Consider the following 19,382-nt stretch of genomic DNA (forward strand, 5'->3'; position numbering starts at 1 on the left):
AAACCGAATAAACCAAAATGAATCGCCTTAATTCGGTAATTCAATTCAGTTTTTAAAATAATTCGGTTCGGGTCGATTTTGTATTATAAAAATTTTAGTTATTTTGGTTTTGTTCGGTTTTGAAGAGAAAAAAATCGGTTAAATAGAACCGAACCAAATAATTTTATTGATTTTTTATTTAATTTATTTTTATGAGAAATTTATGAATTATATGTAATTATATATATATATATATATATATATATATAAATTGTTTAATTTCATTGATTAATAGTTATTAGGTTCAAATCAAGGTCAAAATCAGACCAAATAACTTGAAAATCAAGTCTAAATTAAAAATTAATCAAAAATCAAAACCTATCTATTTGAATCGAATCGAATCGAAATAGAGTCATTCAGTTCGATTCAATTTTTTCTTCCATTTCGGTTCGATTCAATTTCTAAAATTTATAATTCGGTTTTCATGATTTAATTCGGTTCTGTTCGGTTTGAACCGAATGCTATTATAGATTATTAATTAAATTATGAAAACCGAATTATAAATTTTAACCGAATGCTATTGTAGATTATTAATTAAAATATATAAAATTAATCGAGTTCGGATTTTTTTGGATAATAATAATAGAGTTTGGGACAGGCTCAGGTTGTAGAAAATAAATTTTAATTGAGTTTGAAATGGATTCAAATTTTGAGAATATTAATTGAATTTGGATTCGGTGTCACGACCTGATTTCTGAGGCAGACCGGCACTAAGACTTGGGTTAGTATAAGACCCCCGAAATCCGTAACAAGTCTAACTATTTCTAATCCATTCATAAAACCCATTAAGATAGCCCAATTTTAAGAAAACAAACAAAAAGAATCCATTTATAAATTGAACTATCCAACGGAGAGCATTAACTCACCCAGCCTGTAAACAAATAATATCAATAATATAGAGAGCTCAGCTCACCCTTACAATCCTCAAATCACATGCAGAATGCTAGATTTAAATAAAAGATAATAAAAGCAAATCAAAATATTTTCTGTTTAAATCTGCAAGGAAAGAAAGCAAGTTAATCACAAATAAAGCCACTTGTCACTTGAGGAAAAATAATTGAACATGGGTAAACGTTCAACTCAGAGAGTAACACATTGATTTTAAATATAATTTCTATAACTATCTAAATCTAATGCACTCCTATGTATGAAATGCAACGCATTCACATAATTTAAACAATTTAACCAATATTCGCATAAAAGATAACTTGGAGCACACATGTACCCATGTATCACATTAATACATATATGAGAGCTAATCCCTTATACAGTTTTTTTAATCCAATACCTACTAGCAAGGTCAACTCAAGCCGAACTTTCGCTTATTAATTCAAGTGCGAGGGCCAACGAAATCAACTCAAAGCTGTGCTCACTCCGACTTATCTATATATAAGGATTGGGTCTCAACAAGTCAAGCTTCAACCGCGACTACCCGTCCTACCCATATCTATATTCACACCATACTCACGCCAATACACACACATAGAGCTCAAAGTTATCTTAAGGCAACATCTACAAACAAATTCAATAACATATGCAGCAAAGGAGCATACCTAGCATTTAACTAATTATATATATATATATATATATATATATATATATATATATATATATATATATATATATATATATATATATATATATATATAAGTGAATGCATGAGCATGCCTTAAATATAAATTAATAATATTGAAATTATAAATAAAATCAATATTAAACTCATAGTGCAACCCAATGCTTATTGGTTCTGCTAAGAAGAAGAAAATTATTGATTTGGATTACCTAAGCAAACATACCAAATAACTATTAATAATAAACCAATAATAATTAATTAAAGAAACAAAATGCTTCCTACGTTTGTGTCAAAAATTCGACAGAATTTTTCCTATACTTAGGACCTAACCTCCCTACAAAAAAAAGCAAATCTCATTTATATCTCAACAGTCCAAAGGCCTAAGGCCCACAACAAAACACAACACAATACAATGCCCATTTGAGACCTATAAACATCCTAAGCTATGTCCAAAATACTAATCTCCAACTCATTTCCTAAACTCCTCTATAATCCAATTAAAATCACAATCCCAAAATCTCTTACTAAAATATTATGATATAATTATAATCAAGTTAATCAGTAAAACTTCAATTCCATATTAAATTTCTAATGAATATTTGACAGCATTCTCTCTTAAAATTGAACTAAATTCCCTGTCACAAAACTCAAATCTACCATTCAATAATTATATCAACGTACACAAATTCTCAACTTATATTTTCATATGATTATTAATTCTAACACTTCAAACTCAAATCTAAATTAAAATATTTCACAATATATCCATATCACCAAAAATCTAGATAAACATTTATATTTATTCCCCAAAAATATTCTACAATGGCTTAAAAATTCATTAAACACCATATGTTATCTCAAAATAATTTTTCTTCCATGAAAATAACATATTCAAATTAACCCAATCCTTAATACCAAAATTAGCAATTTGTCCATTTAAATTTATATAAAATATTCTAATAGTCAGATAAATTCTAAATTTTAACCATATGTTTAAGACATCTAAATACAATATCAGTAAAAAATTTAGCATCAAATTATCTCTATATCATGAGATATCAAAATATTTATCAAACCTTTCAAATTCTGAATTTTTCAAAATAACTCTTTCTCAGATAACTCATACAAAATAATTTATATCTTACAAATCACAAGTTCAAAATTGACCAAATTTTACCACATCAGTCCTAACATCCTAAAGATCATCTCTATCAAATTTTATAATTTTCTAAGCATCCTAACTATTTATTTTCCTCAAATTTCTGTAGCCAAAATTTAGAATTCTAAATACAGACAGTCTATGTTCAACAATTTGTTTCTCCAAATCTAACTGTTGAAAAATTATCAAATTTTAATTATAACTTTTACACATATAGGCCTCAAACATATCCAAAAATCAATAGTGAAAGATACACTAACTCACTTGGACAAAAGACAAAATTGTTGTCCCTGCTTAACTCCTGTTTCAGCTCCTATTCATCATCTTCCTCCCTTTCTCTCTCTAATTTCTTGGTTTTTAGACCACTCTCCCTCTTTTCCTCTCACCGGCTTCCATCTTTGCTGGATAAATCTCAAAAATCCAGCTACCATTTCCCTCCTTTCCTCCTTCTTCTTCTTCTTCTTCTTCTTTTTCTTCTTCTTCTCTCTTCCTCTCTTTTTTCTTTCTTTTTCTCTTTCCCGACTCTTCTGCTCTCCATTTCTTTTTTTTTTTTTAAATCTGAAGAAGGGGCTGCCAGTTATTCCTCTTTATAAATAAATTTTATTTTGGTCTTTGAATTCTCCAAAAATCATATATTACACCCCAAAACTTTTAAAACTTTACTTTTAGGTCTTAAATTAAATTAAACTTTTCCTCCTAAAACTTTATAAATTATATTTCCATTCAAATAATAATCATATTTAATATTTATTTAAAAATTGGGGTGTTACATTCGGGTAAGGTAATTTTCACGTTGTTATCCCTATCAAACTCAAATAAGTTTATAAATGCATTTTGATACATTCAATTTTAATAACAATTTAAATTTAATTGCACAAATAATTTTAATATTATCAAATTAAAACATATTGGTGCATGAATCCCATGTCGATACATGCATTAGTTGCTATTTAATTAACAATGGATAATATATCACTATCAAAGCTTCAATCTCCACAACCGAAAAATATCGATTTCTATCAGAAACGTATACGAACAGCCATCCACTATGAGTATGCATTTGCCTAATTCAATTCCATCCGACTACATTTTAATAATTGAATATGTTGAATTTTTTATTTTTTTTTTTAAATGGAGGAGCAAAGCTCAGAACAAGATAAAGCTAACGGAGATAAGAGACGCCCGCAGAATCATGGAAACAAAGGATAACACTCGCAGGAGGAGAGTCCAGAACATGCATTAACCTACTGAAAGAGATGGAACTGAAGAAAGAAGCCAGTTGAAATTCTATTATTAACCAAATTAAATAAAATTAATCTTAAAAATATTATAATTAACCTCCAACCGTTAATGCATGCTACCACTTAGTTAAATAAATTAATAAACTTTAATTTAATAATATTAAAATTAAAATATTGTATTGGAAACTCAATGAAGCTAAGAAAGTGTTTGATCTAAAGGGTGTTTAGCCTAAATTATAAAAATTAACTTATAAGTATTAAGAGCTTATAAGCTAATTTGAGATTATAAGTATAATAAATTTTAAATAGTTACTGTTTAGTTAGAATGCTTATAAGTAGCTGATAAGTAGTTAACATTTTTAGTGAAAAGCTGATTAAAAAGGTACTAAATTATTTTTTTAACTAATAAATTATAAATTCAATATTTTACTATAATATTATTCAATATATTTTAATTGTATTATAATATAATTAAATTTAAATTAATTAACTAATTATTTATTTTATTTAAAATTAATAAATAATTTTTAAATCATTAAAATTAATGTAAATAATCTATTCAAATTAATCTGGAAAGCAAATTAATCAAGGGAAAAAATATATAACAAGAAAATGATCAATTTTATTTATGTATAGAATTATATTTATTCATCAAAATGGACCCATCTTATAAATTAAATTACAAAGAGGGTATATTGAGGAATTTTTAAGTTAAATAAGGATAATATAATGAAATACTTTATCAAATTAATTTATACACATTCAACTTATAAGCATTAGAATAAAAAGCTCTTCTCTCATTTTTTTTTCTTATAAATTATACTTATAAACCTCAAAACTAACTGAAACAAATAATTCAACTTAAAAATAGTGCTAGTGTTTACAAAAATTAGTTTATAAGTAATTTATAAGTTAATATAAATTTATAAATATTTAAAATTTTAAGTAATTATGTATTTAATTAAATTATTTAGTAAAATATAACTTATAAATATATTTATTGTTTAAGTTATATATTAAAAAGAATATTAAACAAAATATATAATAAAATTTTAAAAATAAAATAAAAATAACATTATAAAATATCTAGTTGAATTAGAACTTATAAAGTAAGATAAATAACTTCTAATTAAAAAAAAAAAAAACGCAGCCCCATGCATGAAATCAATGATTAGCACTACCTAATTTTATACTTGGGGAGAAGGCTCCCCCTGATTTTTTAAAAAAGATTAAAAAATATGTAGCACAATATGAGTACGCCACGCAACGCGATTACAGTGTACCTCCCTCCCCTTTATAGCCATTGCCTAGCAATGGCATTTGACTGTTGCTGAGTGGTTTATATTTTTTTTTTCTTTTATTTTTTAAAAAAAAATTTATGAATTTTTTATTCTAATAATATTAAAAAATTGTAAGCACGCAATTAAACAAAAGCTTAAATACCATATCTTTTAAAAAAAGTCAAAAATAACTGAAACCAGAATCAGAACAGATATCTGCTCAAACCAAATCCAAAGTCATTGGTGTCCAGCCCTAGATGATAGACATTGGCAGGTCTACTGCAGTGAGTATGAGCAGGTCCAAAGACAGTAGCTATCATAGATCGATGATGATTGGCAAAAGAAAACGTGTGTTAACCACTGTACACGTCTATTATACAAAAACACTCTAGGAGATGGCACACACCTATTTTGTCCATTTGTAAATGGAAGGACGTATGGAATCTATCACAGCTCATGCAACCAACTACAGATAAATCATCACTTATCCTGGAACTTGTTCTGCACTTTCACAATATTATCATAGCAATTTATACATAATCACGAAGATGTTGTGTCGCTTTCTGTCGATTCTGCAATATGAATTCAACTTGTTTTAATTTCCTTTTTCTTCCATTAAATGGCCTGTTGAATCTACGTTGGAGAATGGAAATAATCTTTCGACTTCCTTTGAAATAAATTACTTTTTTTATGGCACAGTAATATAAATAATTAAAATAAAATTTTACTTTATTTATTATTTTAAAAAATAAAAAATACTAATTATTTTTTTTAATTTTATTATTGTTATTATTATTTTTAATGTATATATCTCTTTTTAACATTTTTTTTATATTTCAATGATATTATAAGGATACTTTAGTTAATTATTAATTTTTTTATAAAAATAATACTACCTAATTATTTTTTTAATTTTTGTGCGGAAACCTTAAAAAACTATTGAAACAAGATAGGGATGTATTTACAAAAAAATAATTCAACTGAATTATCACAAGATGGTGTTTAATTTTTATCTTTTAAGTTAAAAATAAAAACAATTAAGTTAAAAAAAAATAAACTTTTTCATTACAAACATGAGAATTAACAAAAAAAAAATCAATTAAATTGAATTATTATCAAATTTTACATTCACCGCAAGAAAAGGGCTTTTTAGGGAAAGGAAATCCCGTTTGTGAATTATCTACTTATGTTATAATAGTCACTAAAATTTAATGCGCATATACAATCACAATATAATAAAATATAATAAAAAAAAAGAAGAAGAAGAAGAGTAACAAAATTTACGTAGTTCGTTCATAAATTCTATGTCCATGGACAATATGAGAAAAAAAAAAGATTTGTTATAATGGTAAAAAGATAATATATAATTACTCAGAATTTTCAAATCTTAATCTCAATATGTTTCTCAAATATTTCATACAAATATCTACCACAAATGGCAAAAAATTAAAATATTTATAATGCTCCATCTTTGTTGAGGGTAACCCTTCTACTTTTAGTCTGTTAAATTATTTAGTTCTCCATCAATTTGTCCATTAGTCAATAAATATTAGCCCATCAAATTACTATTTAATCTCTCTATTTTAGATAAATTAATTAATTAGTCTTTATATTTTAAAAAATACTATTATTTAGTACTTTTATTTTAACGAAACTAATTAATTAATTCCTATATTTTGAAATATATATTTCTAGATAAAAAATATAATTTTATTGTGTGCAAACTGAATCTGAATTTGTATATATTTTTTAAATTATTCAAGTATTTTCATTAGCTCCCTATGCATCATTTTTGTATTTTCTCCATTAGGAAACTATACTTGATCTACATCTTCAAGTAAGTAATCAAGGTGATAATCCAAGAAAATTGATTCTCAATAAAGAAAACACAAAAATAACACCTAGGGAAGTAAATGAAATTATACTTGAATAATTTTAAAAAAAAATGTAAATTCAAATTTATTTTTCACACAATAAATTTCTATTTTTCATATAGGAATATGATTTTTTAAAATATAGAGACTAACCAATTAGTTTTACTAAAATATATAAACTAAATAGTTGTGTTTTTTAAAAATATAGAGATCAGTTAATTAATTATTTTCAAAAATATAAAGAGTAAATAATAGTTTGATTAAAATTGACTAATAAAAAATTTAACGATAGGACTAAATAATTTAACAGAAGCAAAATATAATGCTAAATAGTGTATTTTTTAAAATACATGGATCAAATAGTTAATTTTGTTAAAATATATGAACTAAATAGTAATTTTTCCCTTTTCAAAATTAAAGATTTTATATCTATTTTTTTCAAAAAAAAAAATATTATTTGCCTCCCAAAAATTTTTAAAATAATTAAAATTTTACATATAAATTTTAGTCTATTTTTTTATAAAAATTATGGTTTATCCCTTCAATATTTTTATATTTGTATAAATTTCATTCATATTTTTTATATTATATAATTTTGATCTCTTAATATTTTATATTTTTATTTTAAACCCTATATTTTTATTAAGATTTCATGTAATTTCTTTTTAATATTTATTTTTAACCTCTCCAAAATTAAAATTCTAGTTCCACCCCTGAACAAAATATAGTGCATATATAAAAAAATTTTCTGATCATTAGAAAAAATTAAAAAAAAATAAAACAGTACTTAGAAAGAGAGAACCAACTCTGAGAGGAAGACTCTAATACCATCCAGTAAATATGACAAAAAAAAAAAAATAAAGCAATTTGTATTAATTAGAATTTGCGTATTACAATAGAAGAGCTAAGCTTATATTTATATATACGAGAAAATATTAAAAGGAAATAAAAAATTAATTTTCTCTTGATTTTAGATAGGTGGACCTCGTTTATTTAAGGAAATAGTGTATATATATCGAATACAGTGAATAATCTCTCTCAATTATTAACTTTAATATTCATACCGCACGTATGTCTGGACCAAAGGTTGTGATGCTCTGATGGATGGGAGACATCAATCTTCCATTAACATCAATAATATTCCAAAGCGCTTTCATACATCTCATTTGTCGAATTCAAGCAAATTACTTCCGTACATTTTAATTTCCAAATACGTCAAATATTAATAGCAAGATTAAGCATACAAATATGAAAATTTCCCCTCATTAAAAATTTCTGGTATGTATCAGAAGAAAGAGTTCCATACATGCCACCAATATGGGGAACTAGACACCCAAAAATTACAGATAAAGAGGAGACAATGGCTAATTAGGTTCATGCAAAAAACAGACACACACACACACACAGGGATTGGTGTACAAGCCAATAATAGCCATGTTACAAAACACAGCTCAAAAAAGAGGCTCTTCAACACCCAAGGTTTAGGCTTGATATCACCAACTAATCCATGAAAGGTCCGAGTGAATAGTGTCTCTTGAGCGAAAAAAGAAGATACTAAGCTCCTGACCTATGCTTCCATCAGGATCTATCAAATGGAAAGATTTAGCTTCAGATGATCCCTCTAGCAAAATTTGCCCTAAGATACATGAGTTCGTCATCGTTCCTCTCGAGCTCCTTTCCGCTAATAATTCCAGCTCCTACAACAACTGAACCCATTAGCCTCAGAGCTTCCATATAAACTTTTGATGGTTTTCGCTTAACTGCATACCCAGCTTTCCTTCCATTGCAATACATAGTCCATAATGGCATGGACAAGAGAGAATTATAACCAGAATTTGAATTATATCCATAACTGCCGCACTCTAAAGCTATACGCAGTATACCACCTTGCATTTCTCTGGCTAGGATACTTGTGGGCACTGCAAAATCCAGGAGGAGAATTGGCTTGGTAGATTTGGTGTTTGTTTGGATACAGAAGCTAACTTTGCCACGGCGAAAGCCAAATAGTGCCTGTGATTGTAGAAGAAGTGAATAAGTTGGGTTTTGGATGATAATTGTAATTTTGAATGGGTTTCTCTGCCTTGCTGCTGGTTTCTTGTTCTTCTACGAAGATGCAGTTGCAGGTTGGAATAAGGAGCTCTATGAGGGAGCGAGTAAGCCTCCAGGAGCGGACATGTTTATGGCAGTCTACGGTTGGTGGCACCAATACTTTGATAAGACATGGCACCCCTTTGGCAGGGAATGGAGGCTCTTGGGGCTGTGGAGGGCGTTTAGTGTTTAAATAGAGTAGTCTTTTTTTTTTTTTTTTTTTGTGGGACGGCCATTTTTTCAACAAATGTTGGGTGGCCAAAGAAGAAACTTACACTTTCAGTGCAAGAAGACAGGAAAATTTGGTTGAAATAGTTAATAAAAGAGAGAACAAACTTATTGTAATGGATATATATAATTATCATATTATATGGGATCAACTTTTTCCACTTCCTGGACAGGCTAATCAACTTTGCTTTCTGCTTTAAAAAGGGCAAATGATGAGATATAAACTAGTAACGAAAGACAATTCTGAACCAGTCATGAACCAGAAATACTCTCATCTTCTAATCATTAATCATTCACTAGACTCTTGGAGGGTATTGTGCAAATGTAACACCAACCACACAATTTGCTTATCTTCTAATTTTTATGCAAGAATTCCCCACTTTTGAGACCCAACTTCTCTTATTATTAATGTGGGTCTTCTCAACACCACAAATATTTCATTTCATTGTCTTGTTTTGCATATAGCATAGAAAGAGAGAGATTGATAAGGTATTTATTTCCCCCTATTTTAAGTTGGATTGGGGGCAAAAGGGTACACAATGTGAACAAATAAATGGGGTTGGTTTCTGCTTTCTAGCCTGGTTTCTCCACTCATGTCTTTGCCTTATCCTTTCCATGTGTTTGTAAACAGAAAATGACAAGAGGGGAAGTCTGGTTTCAGTTTCTCCATTTCTTTAGGCAAGAGAATCATCTACTTTTTGGTATTGCTAACCTATCGCTTCAGTCTTTTGTATCTCAACCCATCATTTTTTCTTTTACACTAATTCATCCTTCAATGAAATTTAAATGAGAATTGATTCATATATCAAATTGTTAAAAATTTTAGATTTTAATCCCATAAATTGCATTGCAATGATTGAAATCTACTGTTCTTGCTATATAAACAAGACTGCAAATTCAAATTTTGGGTCAATTTTAATAAATTTATTAGCAAGGAACTGAAATTTCAGACAGTAGCCCACTTTTGCTTGGAACACACTATAATATATAAGCACTTTTTTCTATTTCCCCTGGGCACTACAAACATCTATAATTGAAAAATTAGAAAACGCAGACAAGGAGAGAGTCTGAGACATAACAAATTGTGCCATCTTCCTTGTCTGTACCATCACTGCCAATGCCTTGACACTTTTTATTGTTTAATCAGGAGAAAACATGTTATAATTTCCAGAACCACAAAAGCAAAAGCCTTCAAGAGAACACATATAGTAATACGGACTATGATGAATTGGGGGAGTTGAAACTACGAAAGCATAAAAATACAGTTAAGAAAGCTGCAAAAGCCAAAATTTAAGCAATAAAATAAAGAGATGGGATTCATAAAGTAGTGATCTTTAGGCCCATTGGAGAGTTTTGAAACTAAGATTTCCATTTCCTATTCAAGCTATAGGAAGCATCCCATGATTGGATTAATTAGAAGAAATGATTAATGCTAGTAAGAATCAAACCCAAACAGAACTTTTCACAAACAGGTTTACTACAATACCTGATTTAACAAAAAGACGAGACTTTCCACTGGATTTTCACCTCTAACACTCATAAGTCAAACCCTAATCAGTTAAAATCTAGATCTCTAATTTAAAAAAAAAAACTAAAAATAAAGACATAATAGAACACAACAACCCCAATCTATGCCCTCTCACCCCTAATCCTTCTTGCCAACTGAATATCCTTGGGCATAATAGTAACCCTCTTAGCATGAATAGCACACAGATTAGTATCCTCAAACAACCCAACCAAATATGCTTCAGCTGCTTCCTGTAAGGCTGCAACAGCACTGCTTTGGAATCTCAGATCAGTCTTGAAATCTTGAGCGATTTCCCTCACCAATCTCTGGAATGGAAGCTTCCTGATCAAGAGCTCTGTGCTCTTTTGATACTTCCTGATTTCTCTCAGGGCAACAGTTCCAGGCCTGAACCTGTGCGGCTTCTTCACACCACCGGTTGCCGGAGCTGATTTCCTCGCTGCCTTGGTGGCCAACTGCTTCCTTGGGGCCTTGCCTCCTGTAGATTTTCGGGCGGTTTGCTTTGTGCGAGCCATTGGAACGAAAAAGTGATTGTTTGTTTGGCTAGAAAATGAAAGAAATAATAGAAGGAAAAACTTGGTGATTGAGGATGTTGTGTGGGGATTGTTTTATAGAGGGGAGCGGAGAGAGGCGCGAAGATGACATTTTTGGAGGAGGGGATTTGAGCGGTGGATTTATCAGTAATCGACGGTCCAAAGTTGTTGAGAGAAGGTTGAGATGGATCGCGATCCGTGTGCAAGGTAGAGTAACCAATAGGATTAGTTCGTTGTGGCGCCAATTTTGGCTTGAGAAATTTGAAATTAGTGGGTCTTCTGAAAAGTAAGCGGCCGCAGAGCCGTAGACCCCTTAAAATTGATGTACTTCTCAGAGTTAATTCTGGCCTATCTGATACGAAATTATAATTAAAATTAAAATGATTAAATTGAAATGATTGAAATTAAATTTAAATTAAAATTTATTAATTCAATTTAATTTAAGATTAAAATTAATATTTTTATTAAAAATAAAAATAGGTTTCTAAAAAAATTAATCATCAGCTCTCATCAAAATTAAATAAAAAAATTGAATTAATATCAAAATTAAAAAGGCGTGTTTATAGAAAGTTCAAGTTTATATGATAATAAGTTTATTTATTATTTGATTAATTTTTATATATAAATTTATGTATTTTATATACATATTTTAATTAATTTTATATATATTTTAATACAAATATTTAAAATTAAAGGAACTCTTAAATTTACTCCCATTAATCTTAAAACAAGTGATCCCAAATAAGTGGTAGCCAACCCTACTCGCATTCCATAATTTATCCTTATCCACTCATGTCCACTTTATAAAGAGTGGATAAATGCGTATGGATGAGATGAAGCTCAGTCAGAAAGTTGGAAAGTTGGTTACTCATAAAAGACATTGGCATTATCAATAATGCCCTTCATGAATTATATTATTTATAAAACTATTAATAAAAATTTATTTATAGCAACAATTATATATATTTATAGTTAATAATATGAATTAGTGACAAAAATTAGTCACTAATTTTATAACTAATATATTTTATATTCTGTACAATATATTATATTCTCTATAAAGTTATTGCTAATAATTTTTGACAACGACATATCTGTCATTAATACTTTCAATAACAATAAGTTATTCTATATGAATTTCGTCGCTAATAATGTTTAGTGACGAGTAATTCATTGTTAATACTTTCAGCCATTAAAAGCTATTCAATATAAATTCGCCATTAATAATTTTCAGCAACTGTAATGGTCAAGCTCCAACCATTAAAGGAATTGTCCACTTTGGCCATAAGCCTCACGGTTTTGTCCCATAGGTAGAATGGAGAATTTCTCAGGAGGCCACCCATCATAGAATTTTTCTCAAAAGAGCACGCTTAACCCTAGAGTTCATCCAACTCTCAAGGTCATTCCACAAAAAGGCGCATCTAGTGATTAACTTTCCCATTTTATATATCATTACCTTTCACTCTTATTCCGATGTGGGATGAGTTTCCCATCTTTCAGGGAGCTTTTCGCCTCGTCCATCCTAAGCGAAGCAACCAGTCGCTGGATACAAAATGTAACACCCCTTACCCGGTCTACAGTGTAATTGAGCGAGGCGTGTCACATTCTGTGCCGGAGCTCCTTATCTGATCTTACTTTATTTATTGGTAATTACATTCCATTTACTATTTTAAATTTCAAAAAAAATCAATGGGAGAAACTGATGTAGTTTTCCCAATTTTATTAACAATTGATGATTTCTCACCTGTTAAAAATTTTCATCAATAATCATAGATTTCAAATTCATTCATCATTTCAAAATTTCATCATCCATTCAATTTTTCAAATCATACTCATTCCATTCATACTCAGTTTAAATATGAAATTTTACAAACTTCATTAATTTACAACAATATACACATGAATACAAGTTCTTAATATACATTACATGCTTAATAATTAATTACAATTATCAAAAATTTAAAAAAAAAACATCAACTAGATGTACCCGACCAATGCACTGCAGTGAGGTGACACAGCTAACACAATGCAGTCTGATCTCAGGTAATCCCAATCAATCATCTACTGGGTATTATCCTTCTCTCTAGTACCTACGCGTAGCAAAAAGCAACGCGCTAAGCATAACGCTCAGTGGTACAATAATAATGTAAAAATAAACTAAATAATTAGAAATAATGAAATTATGCCATTATGCCACACAGAATGTATTTTTTATAACTATTTATAATATATTTAATTTATTGATTTTTCTATTCATTATTTATTAGTGAATTTTTAAGACTTATTTTAATGCCCAAGTAACCTATAAAGATTGACTGGATTGAATAAATGGGTAATCTAGCACTGGATATCAAGTACCACAGGCCATCACACCATCGGTCATATAGTATCTGTCAGGTATGCAACAGAATAGCTGAAGAGCCATAACATCAATTGAGCATAAAGCCATGTGTATCAGAAAAACAACGGAATGGCTATAAGCCATAAATCAAAGAATGGCATAAAGCCATAAGCAGTACTGCAAATCAGAACCCTATCGGTATGACAACCTATCCAAACCAATCACAAAGACAAGGCATACATTGGCACATTAGTACTTTAAGCATTTATTCTTTACATTATATCATTGTATTTACTATTTATTATACTATTCATGCTCAATCTTGATTATGCCATTCATAATGGGAACACAAGCCCCAATTTCATGTTTATATCACATTTTAATTCATTAAGCTATTGGCATTAATTGCCAACTATAATTCAAGTCATTTTAGGAGTATTTCAAAATTTTCAGAATTTATAACTTAAGTTCACTATTACATTAGGTCAATCTACAGTGGAAATTTGACCTCACTTTCTTCATCAAAATTATTTCTCAATGTGTTAACTTTCATTTTGTTTTTGAATTACTTAATTTAGAGTTTTGTAACTCAAGATATGGTTAATTAACCAAGACTGGTTCACTGACCTTCTCTTTGTTCGAATCGATAGATTATGGAACCTCATTTTATCCAGCCATTTGGACAAGCTACAATCATATTTTGGCCTGATGTTCTTCATATAAATTGTTTCCCTATGTTTCCTGGTCACACAGGTTCAAAATCATAAATTTTCAAGTTATGTATGGTAAGTTGTGGCAATTTAACTAGCCTAGACTCATGAATCCTACACCTGTAGGATCTCAGATTCAAATTAGTGTTTTACATTTAACTTTTAGGATTCTTACACTCAAAATTGGAGGAAAGTTTCTAAACAAAAGTTGTAGCCCTATTTCTTAAGTTTCTAGATCATATTAGCTCATCTTCATTAGAGTTTTCTACAATGAGTTATGACCATGTGCATATTTACTATTCACATGGTCAATTTTCCAGGTTTTCACCTCAATTTTCTATTCCACATTTGGGCATCTTACACCCAGAATTTGTGTAAGGTCTCTGAATCAAAATTGTAGCTCTAGGTCTTAGGTTTCTATAACAATTTGGATAATCTCAATTGGAGTTATACATTGTAATTTATGCCATTTTTAGTACGCGAATATCACAGGATATTTTGCTGGAATTATGTGAATTCTATATTCAACTACTCTACTTTGGTCTAACAATTTAATCAAGTTGCTCAAGGATTTCGATAAGGGTCAAAACATCAAAGTTTCAGATATGGATTCATCTTTAATTTGGCACTAATTTCACAATAATTGTAGTTATAGAACTCAAGTTATGGTCAATTGAACACTCTGGACACAAGCTATCCAGAATCTATCTCATTGTACATCCTTCCATTCAATTGATGGTTTGGTTATCTCATCAACTTATAACACTCATAGCATGCAAAATAAACTAAATTTAGGCATACATGCATCATCTAGAGCATAAAAATTTAAACCCCCAATTTTAGAAACCCTAACCCCAAGTTACTAAAATTTCAAATTCACTTGAATTTACTAGCACTAACCTTAGTTTCTTGCTTCCCTTAACCTCAAATCACATTTTCCATCAACCAAAACTTGAAGCTCCTTCTTGGTCCCTTCCAACAGAATTTTCTACCTTCCCAAACCTCCAAATTGTTTTGATTTCTTAGTTGGTTTATTCAAATTAGGGCTCAAGGTTAGTTTTTCTTTTAATTTGCTATATGTATGGTGGTGGAAATTAGGGTTTCAAAGCTTGTATGGAGTTTTAATGGTAAAAGAAAATGAAAGAGAGATTGATGGTGAAGAGTGCCGATTGGATGGGCTGTAAAGAAGATGAATTTTCTTATTCTTTTTCCTTTTTAATGATATTTATAATATTTAAATATAAAATGGCAAAGTTATAAATTATGGGTAATGGCAAACTTGTAATTTAGTTAAACTCTGTAATCATTTCATTTGACTAACTAAATAATCATATTTAATTTTTATAATCTCCATTAATTAAATTAATTTGGCTTTATTAACTTAATAAATTTCATTTTTTTTTGTCAATGTGGAACCTTTAAATTTCATTGATCAAATTTTACTCTTACCGGGTTTTCAATTTATCTTTTTCCTTAATACCCGATAAGTCATTCATTTCATTTTTCCCTTAGTTTTTTATTTACTTATTTGAACTTATTTTTTTTCATTTTATTGACTTATTTATGCACAAGATCCTACAAAAATGGAATAACTACTAGACCTGTAGTTACTCATCGCTATAAGTTTGTACTCATTTAACCTATTTGCACTTCATTTATTTTATTTTTCTTTAATTTTGCTTGATCTTTATTAATTCAATTTACGACTCCTCACTCTAGTTTAAGTGTGATTTTAGACATCCTAACTGTCCAAACAAACGTTAATAATCGAAACAGTATAATGTACGGAACTACTTAAAGTGAGGGCGTTACAGCAACAACTTTCTGTTTCTAAATTTATAAATAATTTTAATTTTAAATATTATTTTAATCAATATAAATTAAAATTTTAATATTGTTTTAATAGTAATCATACTTAATCTAAAAATCATATTATAATTCTATATTCTTAATTTAAAAATTGTTTAGTTTATTACAATAAAATTAATAAACAACATTAACACTAATAGAATCTCACTTATATTAATTTATTTTTTTATTATTTTAAAATATTTAAAATTTATAACATTAAATTATAAAATTACTATTAGAAAATATATATTTATTTAACATAATTAAAAAATTATTATCAAAATTTAACTAGTTAAATAAATACAAAATTTTTATTTATATCAATAACTTATTCAATGACAAATATTATATTTTTCTATAAATTTGTAGCTACTTTTTTCTTCAAATTTTAGTAATGGATTTTACGTTCTATGTTTTCATGCGATAAAATTTAAACTTAATTAACTTCGATTCATAATTTGATTTTTTTTTAACTACATATTTTCTTCTAACGGGTGAAATTTATTTATAAGTCATTACATTTTTTGAGTTTTTATATGTTACATATATCATTCTTGTTATTGTAATTGCACGTGAATGTGATCATTAGGATTTTATTATTATTGTCAATATCGAATTATATAAATATCATTACAAATTCAATGATATCTATACAGGCTAAAATATATTAATTCTTTTCTATATTTAATGTTGATGCATTCTATAATATTTGAAATTATTAATATATTATTTTCATATAAAAAAATACATTATACATGTGATTGTATGAAATTTTAATTTTTTCAACTCTATTTAGTTTAAATATATATTAATTTTATAATCTGTAATATCCTTATATGTATAATCATATTTTTTATTTTTAAATTATTAGTCATTCTTAATTGAATTGTCAATTTTGATTATAAAGTTATTAAAAAGTATAATTATATTTATGCATATATTTACAAGAAAATTTATATTCCTCTCAATATTAATTTTAAATTATTATATTTTAAATTTTTAAAATAATAAAAATAAGAAGAAAATACGAATTTGACTAGTTGAGAATATTTATTATATAGTTAATATGAATTAATTAAAAACACATTATTAAATTTATATTTTAATTTATAATGTATTTATAATATATATAATATAATCTATAATTTAAAAAAATAAAAATACTTATTAAAATATTAAATAGTATATTAAATAGGTTTTAAATTATTTGTATCAAACAATATGACAATATAAAATTTCAAAATATCAATATAATGATAATACGCTGAATTATAAAATACATTTTAAAAATTATTATATTTCCTAATTTTCTTTAATAAATTTCTTTCATATTAATATAGCTATATATACAATCTCATTATGTAAATTAATATTATTTTCAATTATAAAAATTATAATAAATGCAAATCATACTTATTTAAAAAAAAAAAATAATAAAGTTTGAATAAATTAAATTCAATTAGCTAACTTGTATATTTTATTAATTTATTTTAATTTTAAATATTTTCATCTATTATATTTAAGTTTCTAATTATGTTATTATTATATATATAACATATAATTTTTATAAAAAATATGATCCAATAAAAAATACAATAATTTTAAATTAATAAATATTTTTATTTATATAATTAATTAAATAACACTAAAATTAATATTTTAATTTCAATAATTAAATATAATATTTATAATAATATGATAATATTATATCATCTATAAAAAGTTAACAGAAATTATATATAAAAAATTAGATCACAAGTATATATAACGAGAATGATAACATCCAACGCATATTATGGAAAAAAATTAATTAAAAAAAATATAACTTTAAAGCGTATCATATGAATGAAACTATTTTCAGACCTAAATCAAAATTGTTAAAATTCATAATCAAAATAAAAAATTAAGTAAATTGAAAGTGGCTAAGAATCAGAATCGGCTAGAACCATAATCAACCAGTCTGATTTCCATTCATTCCCTAACCAATTCTTGAACTGTAGATTTCAGCCAAAAATCGTCCCAAATTATTTTTCTTTTATTTTTTTTATTTTATTATATTTTCAAAAGGGAATGTAGACCTTTGGAGATAGAGGCAAATAAGCAAACGTTGAATCCCATAAATGGTTTGAAAAAGCCAACGAGGCTATTCCAATAAGGAAAGCATAGTTGTATGGCATTACAACAGAAATGGGCTATAATCAAGGTTGGCCGCTAATTAAGTGAAACAAATCAAAACCATTTTAAAATATTAGGGCAAAAATTATGGAAGGAAATAAATCATTTGTCATTCCAAATCTGCTGTTGCTGCTATATAAGCATGCAGAATCCTTAACTTTTCAAGGGAAATAAATGTATACTATATATATGATGGAGTATGCAAGTTTACTTTGTTTTGGTAGGATTATAAAGTTAATGTGTATCTTCTACTTTGATATCTATCTTTATAAAGTAACATGTGAATTAAGCAAAATGTATATTTTGACCATACACTTTCACATTTTATTTTATTGGATTTTAGACTTTTGATCCACTACATCTATACTATTGAATCTTTACTTTTTTTTGGGTACGAAAATTGAAAGAGTAGGATTCAAACATGAGTTGAGTGGTATGTTATCAACTAATGAATCAAGTCAGAGATTAGAATATTGGCTGTCTTAATGCCTGTTAATTGCTTTAATAACTATCAGCTCTTTTTATTGATTATTAGTGATTAAGTGGGTGTTTGGTTTACCTGTTGGGTGCAGCTGATAGCTGATAGACACCAAAACAAGTAAATTGTGGTGTTTGGCAAGTTTAAAAAAATAGAGCTGATAGCTGATGGGCAACTGATATAATACCCATCAATTTGCTTGTATCACTCTATTTTTAGAAATTGTTTCATCACCGATAGTGATTTGGTTTTATTTTTTATTTTGACCATATTATCCTTTTTTATTT

General features: G+C 27.6%; 1 protein-coding gene and 1 pseudogene across 1 annotated transcript; both read right to left on the reverse strand.

Moving 5' to 3' along the window:
- Positions 1-8,584: 8,584 nt before the first annotated feature.
- Positions 8,585-9,552, reverse strand: LOC110654704 (protein MIZU-KUSSEI 1-like; annotated as a pseudogene).
- A 1,334-nt stretch (positions 9,553-10,886) lies between these two features.
- Positions 10,887-11,636, reverse strand: LOC110654715 (histone H3.2). Its single transcript, XM_021810801.2, has one exon. It carries the CDS (start codon positions 11,520-11,522, stop codon positions 11,112-11,114), a length of 411 nt encoding a protein of 136 aa, XP_021666493.1. The 5' UTR covers positions 11,523-11,636; the 3' UTR covers positions 10,887-11,111.
- Positions 11,637-19,382: the final 7,746 nt, after the last annotated feature.

Source organism: Hevea brasiliensis, chromosome 10, assembly GCF_030052815.1.
Source record: "Hevea brasiliensis isolate MT/VB/25A 57/8 chromosome 10, ASM3005281v1, whole genome shotgun sequence".
NCBI lineage: Eukaryota > Viridiplantae > Streptophyta > Magnoliopsida > Malpighiales > Euphorbiaceae > Hevea > Hevea brasiliensis.

Excerpts from the sequence above, each read along its gene's own strand:
- LOC110654715 (XM_021810801.2), bottom strand. The coding sequence starts at position 11,522 with ATGGCTCGCACAAAGCAAACCGCCCGAAAATCTACAGGAGGCAAGGCC.